The 24,389-nt window shown below is 44.2% G+C and overlaps 1 protein-coding gene and 1 pseudogene across 1 annotated transcript in view; one reads left to right on the top strand and one right to left on the bottom strand.

Annotated features, from left to right (window-relative positions):
• The window catches only part of Exoc4 (exocyst complex component 4), a 756,055-nt gene extending 734,149 nt beyond the window's left edge, over positions 1-21,906 (top strand). Inside the window, exon 18 of the mRNA XM_057763023.1 lies at positions 19,740-21,906. Within this exon, the coding sequence (XP_057619006.1) occupies positions 19,740-19,977 (238 nt within the window). The 3' untranslated portion in view covers positions 19,978-21,906. The remainder of the gene's footprint in view (positions 1-19,739) is intronic.
• On the bottom strand, positions 17,257-18,198 carry LOC130877448 (nucleophosmin-like; annotated as a pseudogene).
• Positions 21,907-24,389: the final 2,483 nt, after the last annotated feature.

The following is a 24,389-nucleotide window of genomic DNA, read 5'->3' as shown; positions in this document are numbered from 1 at the left end:
TATGTAAAAATTCTGGCTTGATGGAGTATTCTTTTAATGGTACAGTCAAGAAGAGAGAGACAGGTATGTCCCTGAGGATTGCTGGAAATTTCCAGACCATCAAGAGAATTTGTCTCAAAAAAAGCAAGAAAAGAGCACAAATGCCTAAGGAACAACCTTCACTGAAGGTTGTCTTCTGGCTTACATGTGTCCATATGTGCACACACACTTGCACATAGGAATGCACACACATACAAAGACACAAAAGATTAGCTAGGAAAATAGGCTATAAGCATGAAGATGGGCTATAAGCATTTATATGCACTCATTTAGCTATGGTGCATCTCACATAGAAAAGTTAAGTGTTTAGATGCACGCATACGTATACATGTGTGTGGTGGTTGAAATATAAAATGTGCATCCTTAGAGCGGATGGTAGCGCTTCAGAAGTCCATAGCACCTGGTGACCAGATGGAGATCTGTGAGGATACCCATGAATTTTCTTCTGACAGGATAGTTGTGCTTTTAGAAAATTTTCAAATGATGCTATAGGATTCTCAATCCCTTCTCTTTGATCCTCTGGGTTTACTCTCCTTCTTTCTTTGAATCAAACAGCCAGGGATCGGAGCACATAGCCACAAGCATGCTAAAGTAAAGCCACCTTCCAGGCCTGCTAGTGTGCCCTGCTGCCACAGCCCCCATCAGAGTCCTCCAGTTGGCTGATCACACCTCTCCAGCCTTTCACGTACCGTTTTGTTTAGCTATCCCAAGAGAAGGAACAAACATAAAAAGGGCTCTCATTCCATGAAGGCTTCAGGCCAAAAAGAGCCCAGCCACTCTTCTCTGCTTAAATAAGTCCACATGTCTAAGTTTGCCAGTACCTTGCTTTCAGGAGAGGAGTCTTGCTGACTCCTGCTGCTGGACCATCTTCCTTACATGGTCCTAGCTGTTCCTTACCCAGGTCCTCAACTCTTCCTAATAGACCGTAGCCTTATCCACTTTGATTTTGCATCTCTTTAAAAGCAGCTTCAAAATCTGCCAGAGATGAACCTAGTTCCAACCCCTATCTTTCAATTACACAAGTCATTTCCATCCCAGGCCAAAAAAAAAAAAAAAAAAAAGACATACACATGTTTAAGGCTAATGCTTCTAAGATGCAGGCAATTCAGTATGGGACCTCAGCATCAAAGCATTGTTGATCAAATTACATGGTCCATGTGGTTGGCTCCCTAATCGGGTAGTTATTTGCCAGGAACTGCTGTGTGCCATTACCTCCATGAAAGCAGAAGTATCTGTTTTCTTTTCCCTCCCAGCCTGACAGCAAATGCCACCCAGTCCGAAGGTAATCTGATGATTATGTCATCAGATGCTTGTGGATGCTTTAATTCCAGTTGGTCCTAAGGGAGAATTCTGCCGTTGCGATTGTTGTCTATGGCAAACAACTTAAACTGCTTCAGTCAGCAAAAATGTGTCCTTTCTTTCACTTGCTACATGTTGAATTGCTGACTCTTCTTTAGAGCCAGTGGTCATTTTTCAATTCTTTAATTTATGTATGGGTCAAAAATTTTAAAAAACTGAATATTTTTAAATTATTATAAAGTTCAGTTTTTTTTATTATATACGGTGAAATCAAATGTGTGTGGCTTATTTGCAAATGTGGGCATTAATAACTGATATTTAAATAGGCTAGATTAGCAATTTTACTGATATATTTCAGAGATTTTTTTCCAATAATTTGCACACTCAAAATCAATTTGAATACAACATGTAAATTGAATTTAATTTTTTGATATAAAATTGTAGTTATCAGCTTGAACCATTTAAATTTACTGTTTAATATATGCTTTCCAGCTCACTTGGTTAGAATTTCATTGCTCCTTATCTATATAAATTTAATTAGGCTTGATATCATCAGTATATTATAGAACTAATTAAAGATTTAGATAAGTGCTGAGGGGGCTTATTGAAAACTCCATAAAGTTCCATTTGGAAAATGAGATATTCCTCCTCTAGTCATTGTAAGGGAAGGAAACAGCAAGAAGTATCTCTTGCGCTATTTCTGAAAAAAAAATTTAACTGGATTTAATGGACTTATTCTATTCTTTGAAGAGCTTTTTAATTACTCTGTATCTGTGTGTAGTCCAACAACAGCTACAGTCTTTATTTAAAGGCTTTAAACTCATCCCCTTTCTCCCTTGAGCCAGCCATCAGTGTGAGTGCAGGAGCGTGCGTGTGTGTGTGTGTGCAGACTAGTGGGTAGAATAGTACACCAAATTGTGATCACAGACTCTGTAGAGTCCCTGGGGTATTTGCTAGGGATAAAACAGAAAGTTCGGGGTGCACCTGCCATAAACACAATGAGGAAGGAGGACAGATACTCACCCCAGCCCATCTCTGGAAAGACGAGAAACCCTGGGCAAAGCCTGGGTGCCCACTTATAGGTTTTACTATTCTGGGTGCATCATTTTGTAGAAACCACTTTTGAATTCCCCTGTATCTGCATCTCTGCAATAGAGTAGAAAGCAGATTAGTTTAAAAGACTGTGATTCCACTAAGTGCTTTGTGTCTTCATTACAAAGCACAATAAAGCTTTTTATTACAATGAAGCTGCCATTATATCCAATTGAATATTCACTCAAGTAAAGCTGCATCACCCACATTTCCCAGCACGCTCTGTGCTCTTGTCAAAGATGTGTGTGTGTGCGTGCCTGCGTGCGTGTGTGTCAACCAAGTAACAATGCATACTAGGAAAATCAAGTAAAAGAACAAATAACAAATGGGGGCCATCTGCAATCCATCGTACTGTCATTTAGTACCGAGGCCCCGGGGAGTCCAGGAAAGCAAATAGATTGCTGTGAGCCGGTATGATATAATGGAAGGTTACAGGCTTCAGGAGATGCAGATTTAAGTCCACCCTCCCACTGATGAGCTATGTGACCCAGGACCTCATCTCTTCATCTCTCTCTGCATAAATTGCATTTCCTGGAAAATGGAAATAATATTAATAATGCTGCCCCTTTCCCTCATGCTGTCCTCCTGTGGATTACAGTGGTTTTAGATGCCGTCTATTGTAACCTAATCCATTTAGGTCTCCAGAGATGGAAACTGAGGCACACTGGCAGTGAGCAGTGAGGCCATAATCACCAACTAGTGGTGGGACAAGGACTGGAAGAAGCGTATCAGGAATGTCGCACTGTGTGTGCACCCCCACTTAGAATGTGAAAGAACAGACAGGCATCACCCTAAGAGCATTCTGGCTGCACTTGCTGGGAGTGTCTCCCTCAGGGGCTCTTCCCGAATGCATTCCCCACAGCTTTCCTACTCAGCTGGTTTACAAATATTCACACACCCCAGCCTAAAAAATGTTCTGCAGAAACATTTGGGTCACAAACTAATGTTTGTCTTGCCACATTTGAAATGTTTCCTCTCTGAAAACATTAGAAATGTGTGCCGGAGCCCCAGAGAAACGTCAGACTGAAATAAAGATGCAATCGGATGCTTGCTTTAGGACATTCGAGGCATCACTGTCTCCTGCTGACCCATAAGAGACATGCAGCATCACTGTTACGCAAATTCTAATTGGTCGTAATGATAAAAACCCGGAGACAGATATAGGGGTTAATGCTGAGAGATCAGAGAAATAGAGCAGCTACCACTAGTCCTTCCCTCTACTGAATCCTCAGACCAAAGGGGCGATCCTGTCCCTACGAATCCTCGGACTGAATGCCTTGAGCTCCTGTCTCCTCCCGCCTTATATTCCTCTCTCTGCCCAGCCATATCCCTTCCTGTCTGCACCTCCCTAGTGCTGGGATTAAAGGCCTGTGACTCCCAACACTGGAATTAAAGGTGTGTGCCACCACTGCCTGGCCTCCATGGCTATCTAGTGTGGCTAGCCCTGCACTCTGATCTTCAAGCAAGCTTTATTTGTTAGATCACGAACAAAATACCACCACATATCACCTTAAACTGTGGCATTGTTTGACTTGAAACTCTAAAAGGTGTAGAGACCGGCGCTGCGGTGAGTGAGTCTCCTCTGTCTGGGAGCCTAGAGTCTGTCTAGAAGGAAGTATGGAGCAAGGTGGCAGGACACAGGCTCAAGCAGTATCACAGAAGGGGGCAGGTAGGGCTTTCTTTGTTACCTCCTCCTTTTTTCCCACACTCCCCATCATGGCTTCTGCAGTGGTGGTGTATAACCCTGGTCTGATCATGATGGAGCCAGCAACGTGAATTCTAGGCCCAGTAGGCCCAGCTCTGACTCGATTTCCAACCCATGGATTACTTCAAATAACTCATCCTGCCACTGGATGGAGCATAATGGAAGAGGCTCAGAGGGAGGTGCACGGTATTTGCTCCAGGAGCCCTTGTCTCCACCTTCCTCCCTGTAGTTTTCTCCCTGAAATGGAGGCCATAAAAGCAACATGTGTGTGACCCAGGGAGGTAACAGAGAGGCTACCTCGTGCCATGAGCATCCCCACTGTACCTGATAAAGTCTGTATACTTTCTTAAAGCACTACGAACTGAGACTCTGATTATGAAGGCCTCATGTGTACAGGAAACAAGACAGTGCCATCTGTCCCACCCACCACCTTTGGTTGCATTTGAGAAAAACTAGCTTAGGCATCCGGGTGTTTTTGTTGCCTTTTAAATGACTTTTTTTTTTCCTTTTAGGGATCAATAAATATTTTCTTTAAAAACCTGTATCCTCAGTACTGGAGAGATGGCTCAGCAGCTAAGAGCGGATACTGCTATTTCAGGGGCCTGGATTCAGTTCTCAGTAGCATCAAGCAGCTCACCACCACCTGTAACTTCAGTCCAGGGAGTTGTGTGCCCTGTTTTGTCCTCTGCGGGCACTGGCATCCACATAGTGCACACACATACATGCAGACAGAAGCACGGGCATAACATTTTTAACTTTTAAAATTTGTAACCTCTGGGACCTCAGGCAGCCCTGCCCCCTACTTTTCTCTCTACTACAGCTTAAACTCCACTGTAAAGACTTCGTTACTCCTGGCTGTAAGTATGGGTCTGAAGGCCATCTGTGCAAAAGGCAGATATCTACAAGACTCACACTGGTAGGCGTGTGCATTCCCAAAAGGCTGCCACAGATCTGACCTAGGTGCTCTCTTGATAGGTAAGCAGTTTTTATCTCCTTCAGCTCAATTCAGTTTGTAAACTGTGTTCTCATAGGCCGACTCAGGAGTTTGAATAGAATGCTCTGTGGCATCAGGCTAGTATGTTGTTATGTAATCAAAATTCCATCTTGAAAAAGAGAGTTCTGTCTCAGTGCTGGCGACCAGGTGACCTTAGGCAGGTAGTTGGCCCTTCTGAGCCTCTTCGAAGTCAGGGGTTGTCTGAAAAGAGTACAGCAGGAGTAATTGTCAGATGCTAATTGCTCCCTTAATTAATGTCCTTCCTAATTATGAGCATTAACACAATCATTACTGAATCTTTGGCTCAATTATGTTTCTATTACTCTGTAATTATGCACACAGAACTGTCCCAATTCGCACCCATTTTTCTAGTAAAGGTTATCCATTATCTGCTACTCTAAAGTTTTCTTGAGAACAACGGTGCTACTAGTCACTTAACCTGCAACAGTGTGCAGGCCTGAGAGATGGCTTCTGTGCATTTCAGGGGCACTTAGTGAAAGTGTCTCCACATCTGTCAGTTTGGGAGATCTTTGCTGAAGTTACCAAAGGGAAGCACTGAGCAGCAGCCAATGCCCTGATTAATGGGTAAATCCTCACAGCGCTATTGGCTGTGGACTAATGTCTTCTACGTACTTAAGTCAGGGTTGTAGTTCATAAAATTTGCATTTTTGTAATAGCTTTATTGAGTAATAATTTACATGCCATAAATATTAACCCTTTTAAAGTGTGTAATTCACTGGTTTTTAGTCTAGCCGGAGTTGTGCAACCATCATCACTGACTAATTTTAGAATATTTTCATTGCCCCACAAAGAAACCCGGTATCCATTAGCAATCACTCCTCACTCCTCTGCAAGCCCTACCCCTGGCAACCACTAATTACTTTCCGTCTCCTCTGGACGTATCATACAAATGGAATCAGGCAGTAAGTGGTCTTCTACAGCCAGCTTCTTTCAATTAGCATCGCACTTTCAAAGTTCAAAACATTAGCATTTCTTAAAGTTGCAGTATGAAACTGACTGAGTTAAATGTGTCTCCAGGGACCCACCCCTACACCCGACCTTTCTCTTTCCTTCCTGGTTCTTGTTGTTTGTTTGTGGGGGCAGAGCATAGGGAGTAAGAAGCTAATGTGGGTTTTGTTCTAATTGTAGAGTTTGCAGAGTAGGAGGTGGATCAGGGCTTCCTGTGTGCTAGGCAGGCAATTCTAACCCTGAGTCACCCTACCCTGTGTCTGTGTTTGGTTGATTGTGGGTTTGTGGTTTTCATTTGTTGGTTGGTTGGTCTTTTATTGTTTGTTTTTTTGTTTGTTTGTTTTATGGAGGAGGGGTGGGTGTTATTTTGTTTTGATGCAATGTCTCCTGGTATAACCCAGGCTGGCCTTCAACTTACAGTAAAGCCAAGGATGACCTGTACCTCCTAATTCTTCCGCTGCTGTCTTCCCCTGTGCCACCGTGTTTGGCATCGTGTTTGGTTGTCCGTGGGGATTTTGTGTTTGTTTTGTTGGTTGGTTGGTGTTGCTGTTTGGTGCTAAGGACTAATTCTTTGTCCTCCTGGTGCTAAGCAGGCATTCCACCTACTGTGCCCTCAGCCCCTGAGAACATGTTTTTATTGAAATGCAATATACATGAATAGATGCAGAAACCTGAAGTATACATGAGCATCATCAGGTGCTAAATATCAAATTACCCCCCAAAAGCATCCTTTCGGCCCCCTCTTGGATATCCCAAACCAGACAGGGTTTTATTTTCCTCAGTGTTCTGATTTGTTCAGTGTCCATCCGTAGACAGTGCACACCAGTCAAGCCACGCTGTCCGCCCCAGCTCAGAGCAAGCCTTCCCAGCCCTCCACCTGGGCTTCCTCCTTTCATTGGCATCATCGTTCCCAGGGGAAATAAAGCAGCGCTGACCACTCAAGGGCTCTCCACACACACTTGTTTCCTTTCTGCTGTTCTGAGCCAGCTGCCTGCCTTTGTGCTGTCTCCTTGTTCTTGTTCCTGGCTTTCCTTCCAGACAGCAGAGATCTCTTGATATCATATCAAAGTGGGCAGGGCACACATAACCTCTCTCCCAGGTCAGGTGCCATGAATGCCAAGGCCTAGAGGGGAACCCAGGCAGATAGCCCTGTAACCCCATGCTGGCTTCTCCGGAGTCCCCTCACCTGTCTTGTCACCAGATTACTTTTAAATCTGATCAAAATTATATTAAATTCTATGCCTAGCTTGCTCTTCACAAGTAATAAGCCATTTCTTAAAGAAAGTAAGGTTTTATTTTAAAATTATTTTTAGTCTTTGAAAAAAATGGATGTATCATGAATAGAAAGAAATAAAAGGAAAGAACGTGACTGCTTCTGGCTGTGGTGCAGGAGAAAGTTTATTATAGTTAAGAGGGAGAGCATGGCCAGAGGCAGGGACATCTGGGAGAGTCCAGACTGGACCTGAGCTATGAGAGAGAGAAGAGAGAGGAGCTGCTAACCACAAGGGGCAGCCTGGACCAAGAGGCTGACCAAGATAATGACATAACCAAGATGGCTGGATTATATAGATAAGGGCAGCTGGGGGAAGGGGTGCCCAGCCCCTGGGCTGGGGAAGTTTAGGGTAAGGGGTAAGATAATGCCAGCCATACCCTGTAACAGGTAGGAACTGAAAGATGCAGGGGGAACCTGGCAGCCAGGCCCACTTTGGTATATTAAATAGGCTCCCCGGCCATTTGTCCCAGGGTTGAGATTTAACATGTCCTAGAGGTGTAGGTTAGGATTAAACAGATAAAGAGAGGCATACAGTTTGCTCCAACTTCTTCACAGTTGCCCTCTTTCTAGAGAAGAAATGTTAATGCCATTAAATTTCCTCCCACCAAAGGCCCTTTCCTTATCTATAGACTTAAGAGAGTCGATGAAAAATCCTGGCATTAGTCTTTTTGTATAGAAAGGACTTGTTAAAGAATTGTCATTCTCTTCAAAGAGCTACCCCAACTCCGTGGCGCTTAAGATGTATTTTCCTCTAGTTCATCTCATCCAACCTGTGTTCTTTATCATCTCAGCCCATGGTACTGTTTTCTCTTCCCGAGAAGAAAAGAAGATGCAGAAAGATTAGCAAGTTGTTCAAAGTCAGATAAACCATGGCTACTGGTGACCTTAACCCATGGACCATACCAGGTCTCTACCCCTGGGTACACACACATACCCTGGAGGATGGGAACAGATGTAGTAGCGTGCATTTGGATGAGAAAGAGGCAGGCGAGAGGGGAACCCTCACTTATTCATGGGCTACATCAGAACAGAAACTGAGCTAAATCTTTTCATTGGTCTCCAGCCCTTTGTCTCTTTCCTCCCTTTTGATGTTCCTTTCTGAGCTTCCTTTATTTGGCTTATGTAGGTACAAATGAAAAAGAGCTATGAAGCGCACCAAAGAAAGGGTTGCCATAGCTTCTTTGCCCTGAAACTGGCCTCCCCACCGCCCACGACCAGACTGGTTCCCAAGGCTGCTCTTCACTTCTGCCAACCTTTGAAAGCAGAGGTTAGAATTCCTCTTGCCATGGTCATGTGGGCCTCTCTAAGATGGACCTCCTTTTGTTACGATTCTGAATTCTCTGGAGTTCGTTCTGTGTTTCTCCTTTGTTGCTGCTTCCTCACATTTGACCTTTCTTCTGCTCCCTTCCCGTCCTGCACACTAATTAAGGCATTAAGTGAGACCAGTTGTAAAGCTAGTGTCCTCAATACTCAACAGAAGCTCCCTTCTCTGAAGTTGTTGACTTGCATTTATCACTACCCTTTGTTGGGCTTTCTGCCTGTGTCCTGTCATGGGTAGCCATTCAGAAGAAATTCATTCTACTAGGGACAATTTTTAGACTCACTGTATCAAACAGTTTGCTGACAGCCAAATATGTCTCAGCCACAGTGGTCTTTTCACCCACCAAACCCACAGTTCCCACAGCTATCCATCACACTTGTCAGCGTCTCTGGGTCTTTAATTAAGCCCTGCTGGATGCTGTACATACTTCCATTAGCTCCCCCTCCTCACTCCATTACTTTCCTAATTGACAGCCTTCCAGAGTCACATGTTCTTGAATCTCAGGTGGCCCATTTTGGAGCTTTGGTTTATTTAGGTTTTTCTCTCCTTCATAAATAACCTAAGCATTTAGTTAATACACCCTCAAGTGTTTGCTACTGGGACCTGCTGATTTGCATATGCTTACACTTCTCAAATAATTGTGGATTTCAGAGGGGGCTGGGTTTCCTCCAGCAACCCTCCTCCTCCCCACCGTGTGTGTGTGTGTGTGTGTGTGTGTGTGTGTGTGTGTGTGTGTTAGATAGTCTCATGAAAGTCAGAACTACTGATTCTCCTGCCTCTACTTCCCAAGTGGCGATCACAGGTGTGGGCCAACATACCCAGGTGCCAACCTTTTCCCCCAATAGAGATCTTTTAATCATGAAATAGATGGTCTTTGTGTCAACAAAGTGGAGAATCCGCTAACAGTTCTGCCAAGTGTTCAGATTTCTAAGTAGAAGTGAGAGGCTGAGTGAGTGTAAGAGTCCAGCGAATGATAGCTGAGTAGCAGCCGCAAGAGAGTGATGATGGGTTGCAGCAGGCCGTCCTGTGATCCCCCACCCAGCCTGTCTTGACAGCTGTGATGTGGGATGGAACTGACATAGCTGTCATCTGCTATAATCAAGTCATTCCCTTGGTCTCTTCAGAGGCTTTTCTGAGCAAAGCAACACGATCCCATGCAGTTCCACGATCTTTTTTCCCAAATAGCTCCAGGTAGGCAGGATCTCCACGTTATAAATGCAGGCACCAAGCTTGCTCTACATAGCTCAGCAGTACAGCCCTTGCCTAGAATGCATGAGAGGCTCTGGGTTCAATCCCCAGCACTATAGAAGATAGGCAGGTGGATGGACAGATGGACAGATGGGCAGATAGATGCAGGAACCATAATCTCATTAACACGTTCACTTCTCCATCCCATCATTACTTGGCACCAAACCCTGGTTTTGTCTCTTGTCTATGGTCTCTAACTTTTCTACCATTTCCCAAGAATCAGTACATGAGGAATGGCCCGGACCAGCAGGTAGACTAGTAAGCCCTGGCTTGGCTTGGCTTTAAACTTAAACATTTGACATCTGCGATGGATGCTTTTGACCCAGGCCTAGATTAGATGTTATTTTTGTTTGTTTGTTTGTTTGTTTTTCGAGATAGTGTTGACTAGATGTTATTTTTAAAGAATAACATAAATAAAAGAAGCTTCTTAAAGGCAAGGGCCATGCCTTCTCTGTGATGTTGTCCTTTGTAGTATTGCTGGACTTCTCGGCGTTGGTATCAGGGTCCGTTCTCCCTTTGAAGCAACACTTTGCATTATCTTTTGAAAAGTTACAGCTTCTATTGCCTTACTTAAAGATGAAAAAGCCATGGGGCCTCTGAATTATCTTTCAGCTTACACCAGCAGTTGCCTCCAGATTTCCAGTCTATGAAATATAGATAATAGACAATTTAAGATTTTCTTACTAATTAGTAAACAATCTGCAGCCTGCCAGAGGGCAGTACGCTATGTGCCTTTTTCAGTCTGTGATATTAGACAAATTATTTTTTAAAATTGAAAACTCTCCAAAGTGCTATCTGATAAACTATTTTAATTGAAAAGACTCTAAACTGTTATTCAGCCCAGCACAGCTCTCCTTAACCCAGGCTCACCTTTGCATAATCAAAAGAACATTTACAGAAGTATGAGACAAACACAATTATGAAAGTAAAATGAAGGACCTAAATAAAAAATCATGGAACAAGAGGGTAATTCTATTCACTCTTTCATATTTCATTATTTGATAACATCAGACGATGAATCCATCAGAATTGCTTTGGCAAGTGCAAACAAAAATGGCCCTGATCAATATTTATTAAAACTTTCAGAATAGGAGAAGGACTTGAGCTGACTTCTTAATGTAGTAAATAATTATTCATATAAATGGGCTTTACCAAGGGTAGTGCCAGACCGAAGAGACATAGTTTTAATTGTACTGAATTTAAAATCTAGATTGTCTTCTAGCTCTGTTGTAGAAGCCTTAATTTAAAACATTGTCTGTTGTAGTGAAGAGTGACATGAACCCTTAAGTTGCTGGTGTGGGATTTCAGCTTAGATATTTATAGATCCAGAAATGATGCAAAGGTGAAATGAGGACAGTGTTGCTAAGAGCATGGGGAGGCTTCCTCTCCCCGTCTCAGCCACCGGGACAGGAAAGTCACCGTCACCTCAGCAGTGACAGGGATGGATGGACTCGGTGGGATTCCTTTGTTTTAAGCAACTGCGTTTTCTGAAGAGAAATAAAGCTCTGACTGTAGCTGCCCATTGGCAGTGCAGAGATGAGGGACACACCTGGGGGGAGGGATGAACACAGCTGATGTGGACACCCCAGAACTGCAGATATGTGGAGGTTATCAGAATAAGACCGCTAAATAACTGCTTATTGCCCCCCGCCCCCAGCTTTGGGTGTCACACTTGAGGAAGTGCTCTACCACTGAGCTACATCCCCAGTCGTTTCGGTATTTATTGATCACGGGAGTGAACAATGCAAATGAACAAACAAGCCTCCAAAAAGACAAAGCAAATCTTCCAAACTCAAAATTCTAAATTGTATCCACCTCTGGAACGATTACCTGCTGCCATTAGCTGAGAGAATGTGGGCAAAGTCTTTTCTAAAATCTTTTCTACAGCAACATGCCGCAAACAGAAACCAGGTTAATCTGCTGAGGCTATTAAAGACTATCCCAACATAAAATACTCATCCAAACCTGCCATTAACTGCCTGAAACTTATTTAGCTTTTCTCTACCTTTTCTCATTCCTGAAATGGAAATAACTTCGCTACATTTCAAATTAAAATTTTCAATCATGTCTGTAATAAACTCTAAGCTCTTTGAAGGAGAAGACAAATAGCAACTGTGTTCTATTTTTAATACACTAATGTGTTCTTCTGATACACGGGATTATTATCTGTTTTATTATTGGTCTGGAAAGTATCTGGGCTAAGACTACCCTTGTTGAGAGTGTTTGCAGGCAACTGGTAATCCTTGCCTTCCATTGCTCGGCAGCAGTTAGCAGCAGTGAGCCTGATGACAGCCCCGTAATGTGAAAGGACCAAGCAGGGAATTTTGTATAAAACCCAAAAGGGCTACTACCAGTGCTTAAAGAGCACCTACCATAGCCTCTCAGGTTCTCAGCTGGGAAGCAAATGACAGCATTTGTCCAAAGGCACGTGACCAGTTAAGATGGTTGGCAAGACAGCCAGAACCTCTGCCTGGCTGCTGAGGGAAGCTCCCCACGGTAAGAGACTCCTCTCGGTTACTTATGGGTTAATCAGTTCCTTTCTCTTCTTTCGCCCATTTCTGTGTTTATTGTTATAGTTACAATCAAGGAAGCAGAATTCAGTCTTTAGCCTGCTCATTTAGTTACCTTTTACTGCTGGGTCTATATTAAAGTGCTTGAAATACTCCAGTTTCAGGTTAAACATCCTTAATCTGAAATCTGAAACCTAAAATGTTTTAAACTCCAAAATCTTTTGGGTACTAACCTGATGCCACAAGTGGAGAATCCCACCTCCAACCTTGTACAAGGGATTGCAGTCAGAACGTAGCCTCACTAAAATACTGCACAAAATTGCCTTCCCCAAGAGCCAGCTTTTCATTACTATAATGAAGTACTTGAGGCAAGTTCCTAATGAGGAAAAGAGCTTCATTTACGAGTTCAAATATACCGTGCCTGCGTCATCTCTGGTAAGGACGTCCTCAGATCCATCAATCACAGCAGGTAGCAGTGGTTGCAGTTTATATAGAAACAAGACATCTGAGACAGAGAAAAACAAGAACAACCTGGAGGTCAGGCTCTGGCTTTTGTAAGGACTGTGTTCATAAAACAGCAGTCCCTTGAGAGGGCAGCACCACCAGGCACCCAAGAACCTGCCCTTAGTCACTGGCTCTTAAAGAGCCCACCACTCCCAGTACTACCATCTTGAGGACAAAGCCTTCTTACTTAAGAGCCTTCAGAGAGACCTTCAGGCCATAAGCAACACCTTAACAGATGTGTAGGAAACATGTTAATTCAGAATCAAGTCCCATTGCCAAGATATCTCACTATGTATGTGCATATAGTCCCCAACCCGAAATCACCTGAGGCCAAACATTTCTGATTCTAAACGTGTTAGAAAAGCCACGCCCAGCTTGCAAACCCACTTAGCCACAGTGCGCATGTGGGATGGAAGGACAAGTGGTGGAAGCCAGTTCCTTCCTTCTACCATGTGGGTCCCAGGGATCCAACTCTGGGCACCAGGGTCGGCAGCAAGCACCTTCTTACCTACTGAGCCATCTCATTGTCCCCACCAAAAAGTAACTTGGGGAGCTCCAGTCAATACTGTTAGATTCAGGCCAGCTCTTCATGTCAGGATCTTATTCTTTCTTATGTAATAACCTGTTAGGTATATACACTGTACTCTCCTTATTCGTACATTCAGTGATAGACACTGTAATCAATTCTGTATTTTGGCTATTATGAATACTGCTGCAATAAAGAAGAAAGTGCAAGTACAACTTTGGTGTAATTTACGATTTAATGTCCTTTAGGTGTAGAGCTCAGAGTGGGATGCTGGGTCATAGGAGAGTCCTGTGTGTTTTAAAAACTCTCGATATCTACTGACTCCCATAATGGCTGTACTAATTTCCATTGCTACCACCAGTGCGTGAAAATTCCCCTTCCCAAAGCACCACACTGAAAACATGCGATTATCTGCCTCCTCAAGGAAGCAATCAATCAGAAAGGTGACCAACTTTTAAAAAGAATGCTTACCTATATCCATTACCACCTTGAACAGACAAACAGGGAAAAATAAAGTAGGTAGAAAAATGAAAAGCCCCTGAATTAAATGCTAAAGTTTAGGTTTGGAGCCCTGGATTTCAGATCTAGAGAGAGCTTTTCCTCTGTAACTGTGAGGTCTGTCTAAACAAAGTGTGGACAGCCACAGTGCAGGCTCACTGCACTTCAACAGAAGACTTAGCTGGAGTGAATCTGGGAATTGTATTCAGTTGTACAAAAGCCTGGCTGAATGTCATTAGCTAGACAGACTATTGGCAGCTAGTACTCTTGCTTTCTGTGCCTTCAAATATCTGTATTACCTTGGCTTTGGAGGGCTTAGGTCTTAAGATCCTTTCGTTTGAGACCTGAAACAAATCACTCATGTTCTACAGCTGAGTTGCTTCTGTGTACAGTGTGAATTGTGATACCTATTTCAGAAGGTTGAATACACAGATGTATCTACAAGTTAAATATTGCCAATATTACTACAATAAATACAGCTCCAAAACACAGCAGGAGCCTAGAGCTGTTGACATTTAGCCATCTTTATGCACAGGTTCTTATCCATAGATTCTGCCATCTGTGGTTTTAGCCAACAAAAGATCAGACATATTCAGGGAAAAAAATATGTGCAGACTCTGATCTTGTTCTCACAACACTATATTGTAACAGCTGTTTGCACTGTGTGCACATTGTGCTGCGTGCATAACCTAGACAGGATTTTAAAATGTATGGAAGAGCCAGGCATGGTGGTGCACGCCTTTAATTCCAGCACTTGAGAGGCAGAGGCAGGAGGAACTATGTGAATTCAAGGTGAACCTGGTCTGCATAGTGAGTTCCAGACCTTCCAGGGCTACATAGTGAGACCGTGTCTCAAAAATTAAGATGTACAGGAGGACTGTATAAGTTTTATGCAAATATTATGTTATTTATGTTATATATTATATAATATAATTTTATTTGATATATAATTTTAATAATACAGTGTTATTATATAACCCATATAATATTATGTTATTTATGTTATATAGAGAATTTGACCTGGGGATACTGGCACTAATGCCCCCAGATGTCCAGAGTAACTAAGAGCCATTTAGAAATGAATCTTGTACTCTGAATTTCACTAAGTTAAAAATGGCAGATGGTAAAAGTATACCCAGGGATTTAGACCAGCTCCCAGAAGGGCCCTGCTGTCTGTCACCTGCACACACACCTGCTGTGAGAGGTTACAGGCACAGGAAAAATTTCTGTGGCTATAAGAGATGGCCTGAGGGAGGGCATTCTTTCCCCGGTTTACCTACAGGAAACCCATAACCATTTGCAGTAAGCTCAGGACAGGGGAGACATGAGGATGCCAGAGTGGGAAGTGGACAGGGGTGGACTGAAGCTCTTCCTGAACCTTGTGTGTGAAACAAGGAGTGTTTAAAGGGCAGTCAGAAGGGTCCTAACCCTAACAGCGAAGGCTCAAGCAGCTTGTATGTGCACACATGCCTGACTGCATGCACGGAAAATGTCGTGTGGCTCCACGGCAGAACTGTGTGCAAAAATAGTCTTCCTTCACGTGCCCCTCTGGGTCATTCATTCGCCGTGTCTGCTCATGACACTTTGGGAAGTGCTACCAAAAGGCACATGGCAAAGGGCAAGAGGAACTATCGGAAGGCACAGACTTGATCACAGAATTCCAGTCATCACCAGGATGATGCCAAACTCCTTTGGTCCTGAGAATAGGCTATTCAACCCACAGCTAGCAGCTGGCCTCTAAATGTTAAGGGGTTCTCATAAAGCAACCCCTGCTGTGAGTCCTGAGCTAGGCCACATCTGCAGTACATGTGTGTTCACGAATGCAGCCCAGGCAGCCACATACAATCCCATCTGCTGGAAGCTAGGGTACCCTGGAAGCTATGGCTGCCGTTTTAGTGCTTGATGGTAAAAAACCATGCTTTTATTTTCCTGAAGTCTCAGTACGTACCCATCAATTATTTATTACTGTTGGGTTACATGATTTCATTTCAATCTGTCAGTGTTTATCATGGAAGCTCATTTTAATTGCATGGTCTGGGGCATTTTCCCAGTTTCTCTTCAGGGCATCGTGTAGCACCTTCCCACATCTGTGTCAGTCGTTCCGCCCATTTATTAGGCTTCGCTACTGGGTGAGGGAGCGTTCTGAAAGATAAATGAATTTCATTCTGTCTTTAAATATTTATGTTTCTTTATGATCTAATATATCATCATGGTTATAGGGGAATTTTCCCCTAACTATAGAAAATATGCCATCAGTTACCTGTCAATTTTGTTTAATAACTCAGCTTTGCAATTCTGGTGCACTGTTCATCGGAGACTCTTAAGAACTCCTTTAGTCTCTCCGTTGCCTTCAGAGTGTCACTCTGGGGTTTATGAAGGTCGTGAGTGCACAGAGGATATTGAAGCATTAAGTTCTTTAGTGGGGTGCCCTTCGTCACTCATCACACTGGAAGATCCAGGCCTAGAGATCTTCGTGTCTTTGTCTTGTTTTTTCCCAGGGTGAGATGGCAGTCTCTATAGAAAACCAGTCTCCCTGAAACAATCCATCAGACTTTTCAAAAGAAATTCAATTTTGTCTGGGCTGATGGACGTTAAAAGCATTGCTTTTAAAGATGAATGATGAAAATATCAATATCATAATGCAAAGAACTCCAATTCTTTTGGCTTAATCTCAGCAAGAAGTCTGATAAACCAGTTACTGCCTCAGTAGCAGCCCCTGCTTCTAGGTCCTGGGCATCCTGGAGGTGGGAATGGCTTTGACAGTTCCACTGCCGGGGTGTGAGGCTCCTGTACTCCATGCTCATGACCCCTAGGTGGTTGCCAGGGAAGCACTCTGAAGTTTGGGAGCATCTAGGCTAGAAAGTCCAGGTTTCAAAGGGCCCTAAGGTCTTAGTCCATTTTAAGTCTGAATTTGTACATGTTTTCTTCTTGAGCAATATTTAAAATGGATGTTTTCAGGAAGCGTCCTAAGCAGACAGCTTTATCTCACACCTGTGCACCTAAGGGAGACAGAACTATGTAGCATAGGTCCTTAACTCAGAGAATAAGGAAAGTGTCAGGGAGGAAGCTGCTGTGCCCCACAGAGCATGTGATGCTGTTGGACAGTATGAAGCCTCTTCTTACAGCATAATTTTTCACTAAAATATTTTTTGGTTTATTCAGAAATTTATTGAGCAGCTAAGGATACAAAGTATTAAAACATGGTCAGAGATGAGGCACAAATACAAGTGTAGAAAGCAGTAGAGATCTCTGCATCACAAGAGTGAAAGAAAAATGCTTTAGGAAAACAAGAGATTGCTTCCATCCTGCAAGGGGGAATGGGCAGCCAATCAGGAAAGGGCACAGAGCTGAAACTAGAGGACTGCAGTAGGATTGTTGATGGTCCTCAGTATGAACTGTGTTGCTTCCTCTTTCCTTTTCCTCTTTCCCGTCTTTGGGCTTAATTTAACAGTAGTGCCCAGGACTATTCAATACGCTTTTTCTCTGTTTGCATGCATTTTTTTTTTTTTTTTTTTTTGCCTTAATGTCTTCTACAGAACTAGTTCCTTTTGGTGTTTTAGGAGTTTTTTTTTCCTGTTTTTGGAAGGACTCTTGAACTGTTGATCTTGGTGTTGATGATTTTAAGTCTTTTCCATTTTGGTTTGATTTTTGTGCATTTTTGGCTGGGGTATCTCGTATAGATTTCCTCACTGGAACTTTTTCTTCAGCTTCCTCTCATCATCTTCATCATCCTCATCAAGTTTTACTTTTTTTTTTTTTTTTTTTTCTTGTGGAACCTTGTTGCCACCTCCAGGAGCAGATCGCTTTCTAGACAAACTCAAGACCTTTATGTCCTCCTCGTCTTCATCTTCTGACTGCATCTTCCTCTACAGCTACTAGGTGCTGTCCACTCGTGTGCACAGGCCCTGACCCACACTTCAACCTTAAGACCACAGCTGGTGTCATCTCAGAGTTCCCGAGAGAAACTGCTGGCTGTACAGACATTTTTAAAGTTGTCGGTGTTTCTTTAATTGGACTGCCTTCACAGTTCATTGCTTCTCCCCCTATGATGTGTCATTCGTCTGTTGCCCCAGCACCTGAACTAACCGTTCTGAGTGCTCATTCTCATCATTACCCACCTTAAAATGGTGATCTTTGTCAGCTTTTAGTTTACAACTGAACAGGTAGTTCTAAGGCCTAAGAGGGCTCGTGTCTGCGTCCATGTCCATCGAGTCTTCCATAAGGTGGAGGCGTGCATTTTGGTGGGAGAGAAGTCACATGGAGAGTACTGCCTGCTGCTCTTTAGGACGGAATCACACCAGGGAAACTTACTAAAATATTTTTAACTATAACAATTATGTTGAGGACTATAATATAAAGCTCATGGATTTTATGCTAAACGTGCAACCTCAAAAGGTTTCCTGGTTATTGATACTGTTTTCCCAGAATCCTCCAAGTGACCTTATCCACCTCTTTCAAAGAGATACTTCTGTCCACATCCAAGGATATGCTTGGGCAATGCTTTCTGAATACCTGGTTATGTGTCCATTACTTTTCTGTAGCGACCAAATACCGATAGAAACACCCTAAAAGTGGAAGGGTGTATTTGTGCTTCCAGCTGAAGGAGTGCCGTTCGTCCTAGTGGACAAGGCATGGCTCTTCACTCTGGGGCAATGAGAGCTCGCAACTACCACATCTTCATCTCCACGGATTACGAAGCAGAGAGTGTTGGGAAGACACAGAGCTAGTCTGTAACTCCCGTAGACCCGCCTCTGATGTCCAGTATCTACCAGCTAGTTCCACAGACAGACTTTCCACAGCCTACTAAAACAATCCCTGCAGCTTGGGATACAATGTTCAGATATATGAACCTGTAGGAACACTTCACAGTTGTGCAATAGCAGGTCTCATGAGGCTGAAATACATCCTCATTTGAAACCACAACAGAACACTAATCTTCAGAGGACACGACAGGGCCAAACTGTGCTCCCAGGACACTCATGAAGTTGCCCATCTGAAAAAACTAGGTTCATTCCACCCCTTCTAGGTACCATTCAAGGGCATCATTTCCCCTGTTCTAATGGAATAGCAATGGAAAAGAAAAGCTAGTAGACATCAAAACTCTTCATGAACACACCCAGTAGTCATAAAGCTCTTGAAATATATTCCCATACCCAAGAATGGCTTCCTTCCCCCATAAAAATGTGAGGTTTGGAAGGGTTTTTGTTTTGGTTTGCTTTGGTTTTTCTTTCCCCAAGATATTCTTGATGCAGAAGAAACAAACTCAAGGCCCAGAGTGCAGGAACACAAGTTCCTGGGTCAGCAGTCCTGATGTGTGGGATTTCTTTACTGCCCACGTCTCCTCGGCACACGCTGCTCACTTCTAGCCCCTCCACCTTAGTAAAGCTTCATGCCAGGAAGGAGGTAACCCACGTGCTTAGAAGCCTCTTCTGTCCCTTACTGTTACTGTGTTCCTATTGCTGTTTTAAGAGTTCATCTTCATGGAACACCACATTCTAAGTGCTTTATATGAAACATGAAGAAGCAGGCAGCATGTCATCCCATTTAAGTGGGGAAGAAAGCTATCTTTGTTTCCCAGAGTCTCCAATAATAAGTGCGTGAGTGACTGAGAGGTTGAGTGGGCAGAACTTGCCCTCAGGTAATCAGTAGCTGTTGGTGAACTAAGCAGACATATTAGCATACAATTACCAGCAGTCGCATGCCCCCAGCCACCATGCTGATAGAGGAAACACTCAACCAGGCTCTGTCTTTGCTTCCCCAGGCAGTACTACGAGATGCTGTACAACACAGCAGATGAGCTCCTGAACCTGGTGGTGGACCAGGGCGTGAAGTACACAGAGCTGGAGTACATCCATGCCCTGACCCTGCTGCACCGCAGCCAGACCGGCGTCGGGGACCAGACCGTCCAGAACACCAGGCTGCAGAGGCTCAAGGAGATCATCTGTGAGCAGGCTGCCATCAAACAAGCCACCAAGGATAAGAAAATAACCACCGTCTGATGGTGTCCCCTGCTGCGGGTGTGGGTGGGGCTCGCTGTGTGTGCAGCCACAGGCTCTAGCCACCCAGCATAGCGTGAGCTGACTTGGTTTCGTCTACACTGATGCTTAGTGGATGAAGGTGGATTACTTCCTCCTTAGTTTTGCTTTTCTATATGAACTCTAAGGAAGTTTGCAGTACAGAATGCTTTGCCTAGTGACTACTTTAGTGCTGTCTATTCCCAAGGGCTGAGGGTGGAACCAGACGGAGAGCATGCCAAGTTGCTGGACCCTGAGAAAGCAATGAAGGAAAGCTAGCTGCTACCTAAGTTTTCGGACCATCCTGAAACTTCTTAGTAAGGTCTATGGCATAAGCAGGGGCCTTTTTATTCTCTTATCTTTGTCAGTTTGTAGTTCAGTAAGGTGAGTGTGTGCACATTACTTTGTCTCCATTGCCAAAATCAAATAAGAGGCTTCTCAGCTGGCTTCCCTCCAAAAACAGATCTCCTCAAGGCTGGGGAGGAAGTAGCCCTTTCTCCCTGACCAGGGATGGGCGGTACTCTAGAGCCTGTAGACAGGGTGCTAGTTGGTTTTATAACTTTTTGTTTTATTCCTTCTGCATTAAAGCCAAGAGTCAGGGCTGGAGGGGTGGCTTAGCAGTTAAGAGTGCTGGCTGCCCTTCCAGAGGACCAGAGTTCAGTTCTCAGCCCCCGCCCATGGAGGCTCACAACCATCTGTAACTTCAGTTTCTGCTGACCTGAAGCCCTTTCCTGACTCAGCAAGCACCACGTGTATGTGGTGCACAGACACACATGCAGGCCAGAATACTCAACACATAAAGTAGGAAAAAAGTCAACTCAGAACTTATGCTGAAAGTAGAAGGGTGGAAGGTGGCCCACCCTCCCCTGACGTGACCCTGTAAATGCATTAATAGTAGCTGCACAGCTCCCACCTCCCGCTTCACAGAGGGTAAATTCGAGGGGCATCCTGATGTTCCCATGCACACCATGTTAGTAACTTGTCTTGTTGCTGGGACAAAAGTTCCCCAGGAAAGGAAGGTTTCTGGCTAACAGTAAGGGTAAGCCCATCATAACCAGGAGGCCGTGGCAGCCAGAGCTGACAGTCGCTCACACTGCCTCTGCGTTCAGGAAACAGTAGCAGATGCTTGTGTTCGGGTGGCTTTCTCCTTTTGATGGAGCCCAGGACCCCAGAATGGTTCCCCCCACATTCCGAGTGGGCCTGCTCACCTCAGTTAATATAATTTAAATTCACAGACAAGTCCTTTCCTAGTTGGTCACTGTTGCTGTGATAAACCATGAACCAAAACCAACACACACACACACCAGGTACACAGACACGCAAAAATAAAAGGTTTCAAAGAATTTGACAATGCAAAAGTAAAGCAATTATCATTACAATAAACATTGAATCTACTTAAAAATTCAGAGAGGAATATAGCAATACAAGTATTTAATATTAAGCAATATAGTTCAGGTCTGCTCAGCTGAAAGCAAGGAAGACAGGACATTTTTCCTGTGTTGCTACCAATGAAGCCTTTTTGTTTGTTTGTTTGTTTGAGACAGAGTTTCTCTGTGTGGCTCTGACTGTCCTGAACTTGCCCTGTAGACCAGGTTGGCCTCGAACTCAGAGACCTGTCTGGGATGGAAGGCGTACGCCACCACCCCCAGCTGCAAAGCCTCTTGTTGAATTGCCCTTTTCTAATATGGTGCCTGCAATGTTTGCAGCAATATGAATCTTGCCACTGCCCCGGGTCCCCACATCATCCTGCTACTCAAGGGTCACAAGTCACAGGAAGCATCAGTGCAAAGACAAGGAAGCCTCTGGAACATACATGGGAAGAAGAGACAGAAAGGCTGGTGCCATTCAAAGGCTCTTAGGCCCTGTGGGAGGGGATCTTCACACCTGCTTGTAACAACTTTGGTCTGGATGGGAATAAGCAAAAATTAAAAACTGTTTTGAGAAGCTTAAATGTTGTTTGTTGTTCTTATAGTCTTTATTCAGCAAACATTTCCTGGGATCCGAACATGTGGTGCGTGCTGCAACACTTGGGCCATGTCTTGGAATTGCTATTGATGTGGAGAGACACCGTGTCCAAGTCAGCTCTGAGAACATTTAATTGGATTGGGTGACTTAGAGTTCTGAGGTTTGGCTCATTATCATCATGGAGGGACATGGCAGCACGCAGGCAGACGTGGTGCTGGAGGGGCAGCTGAGAGTTCTACGCCTTGTACAGGCAACAGGAAGCGAACTGAGACACTGGGTGTGGATTGGACACATATGAGACCTCAAAGGTGGCCTCCACAGTGACCCACTTCCTCCAACAAGGCCACACTCCCTAATAGTGCCTTTCCCTTTGGGACCATTTTCTTTCAAACCACCACAGGCCAGATCCAGAGACAGAAGACACCCTTATCTAGCATTTAGGAACTGGACTTGAAACCCAACAAGTTCACACCCAAAACTGAGCTGGAAACCAGGTTGGCCGTGGGACAAGACACCAGCAGGCAGCTGCAGAATAACTTTCCAGTACCTTCTGAGAGGAAGGAGGGCTCCACAACTGTGTGGTTTAGAATCCTGACGGGTAAGAAGTTGAATACACACAGGAGACAATCATGGAGGAGCAGTGTCTCAAACAAGGTTCTCATAAGTCTACCCAAGAAGCAAGAGTGGCCAGAGGGGCAGAGAGCTATTGGAAGGGATCACTTGTGTTTGGAAGCTTCGCTATAGTGGTGGTGGTGGTGGCCACTTAGAACTTTGCCTTCTCCTTTTCTCCTTGCCTATTCTAAAGGCTTGGGATGTTTGTTTTGTTTTGTTTTCTGGTTTTTTGAGGCAGGGTTTCTCTGTGTAACAGCCATGGCTGTCCTGGAACTCACTTTGTAGATCAGGCTGGCCTCAAACTCAGATCCTCCCGCTTCCGCCTCCTAAGTGCTGGGGTTAAAGGCGTGCGCCACCACCACCTGACTGGGGATGGTTTTCCTGGGTGTGGAAAGGGACAGTGGGACCATGAGAGCCAGCAGTCCAGGCGCAGGAGCTGCTGCAGAGAGTATTGTGAGAGTAGATCCCGCCTTGCTACAACAGTGGCAGACCAGAAAGGCCAGTTTTACACAGAGAAGGTCAGAGGGGCCTTTGTCCAAGACTTTCAAGCACAAGTCTTTGGTAATTCGCTAGTATTTATTCTGCAAACAGTCGAAACCAATGACACAGCCAGTAGCTGGTTAAGTGGATACAGTTGGATGGCATGGCCACCTCACAACCTGCCCCCTCTGGCGACACACTGAATGTTTCCTCATGGTATGGCCCTACTTCAGGGATGTTCTGTGAGAAGGATTCTGTGTCCTTCAGTCATTACTAGAACGTCCCAGAGTCAGTACAGAGAGCCCAGCCACACACATAGCCTCAAGAGTTAACATTGTACCATGACAGCCACTCCCTGAAAAGTACTGTTGCAGGAGAGAAAACTACTAATAAGCCTCAGCAGGAGGGCACTGAAAGCAAAGTTCGCAGTTTTCTCTTAAATGTGGGACAGATGAGATGGGTCTAGGCTGTCTTTTGCTGTAGATTTTTGCTGTAACTGACTCCCCTTCTGTTACATATTTGGGGATTAATTCCCACAGTTCAGAACTTTCCTATGCTTTGGGGGTTTACTGATCATATTCCCCTAGCTACGTGTGAAATGTTTCCCACTGCCAGGTCTGCGTTCCTCTCTCCTAGAGCCAACAGGCATTTGGTCAGCATTTAGGGTCCAGGTAAGAGCATTCCATTTAAGACAGAGAATTACTGCCTACCAGCAGCTGCTGATTCATGGCTACTCAGATAGATAGAAGAATAAGATGCCCTGGTTTTACCTCACTTAAAAGATCCCTAACTCCTCACGCTCGCCTTCACCTCCGTTTACTGATGATTTTAGTTCAGGAAGTTTACTGCTTGTGTTCTGCTCTCAAGAACAGCAGAAGAGATTATTAACCACAACCCAGAGAAAGACTTCCTGCTGGCGCCACAGACCCACACACCCACAATCAGAACTGCTGATGAGAGCATACCCCAGAACTGATAATTTAAAGACCTGGGTCTCCTCTTTGTTTCCACTGCTTAGAGCAATAAGTGCAAACTCCAGACCTAGGCCCGGAGAAATTGTAGTGTCTGGTGAATGTGCTATCAAGAGCCATTAGCTTCCCCATGGCTGTTTATGTAGGTTGCCTGGTTACCCAATATCCTCATGCATGCTAGGAGAAAACACAGTGTGCTGATTTAAAAAACAATCCGTGCCCTATTCATAATTTTATTGAAAATAAACCTTTTAGCTCATTACCTAACCACCTAAAAATATAGTGTAGTATACTAGCCTTCCCCTCTAGAATTTCCTGATTATTTAATTCCTTTCTTAACTAACTTTCTCCATTAAGAAGTTCACCAGA

This window comes from Chionomys nivalis, chromosome 1, assembly GCF_950005125.1.
Source record: "Chionomys nivalis chromosome 1, mChiNiv1.1, whole genome shotgun sequence".
Lineage (NCBI taxonomy): Eukaryota > Metazoa > Chordata > Mammalia > Rodentia > Cricetidae > Chionomys > Chionomys nivalis.
This window is presented reverse-complemented; position numbering and strand designations above follow the sequence as displayed.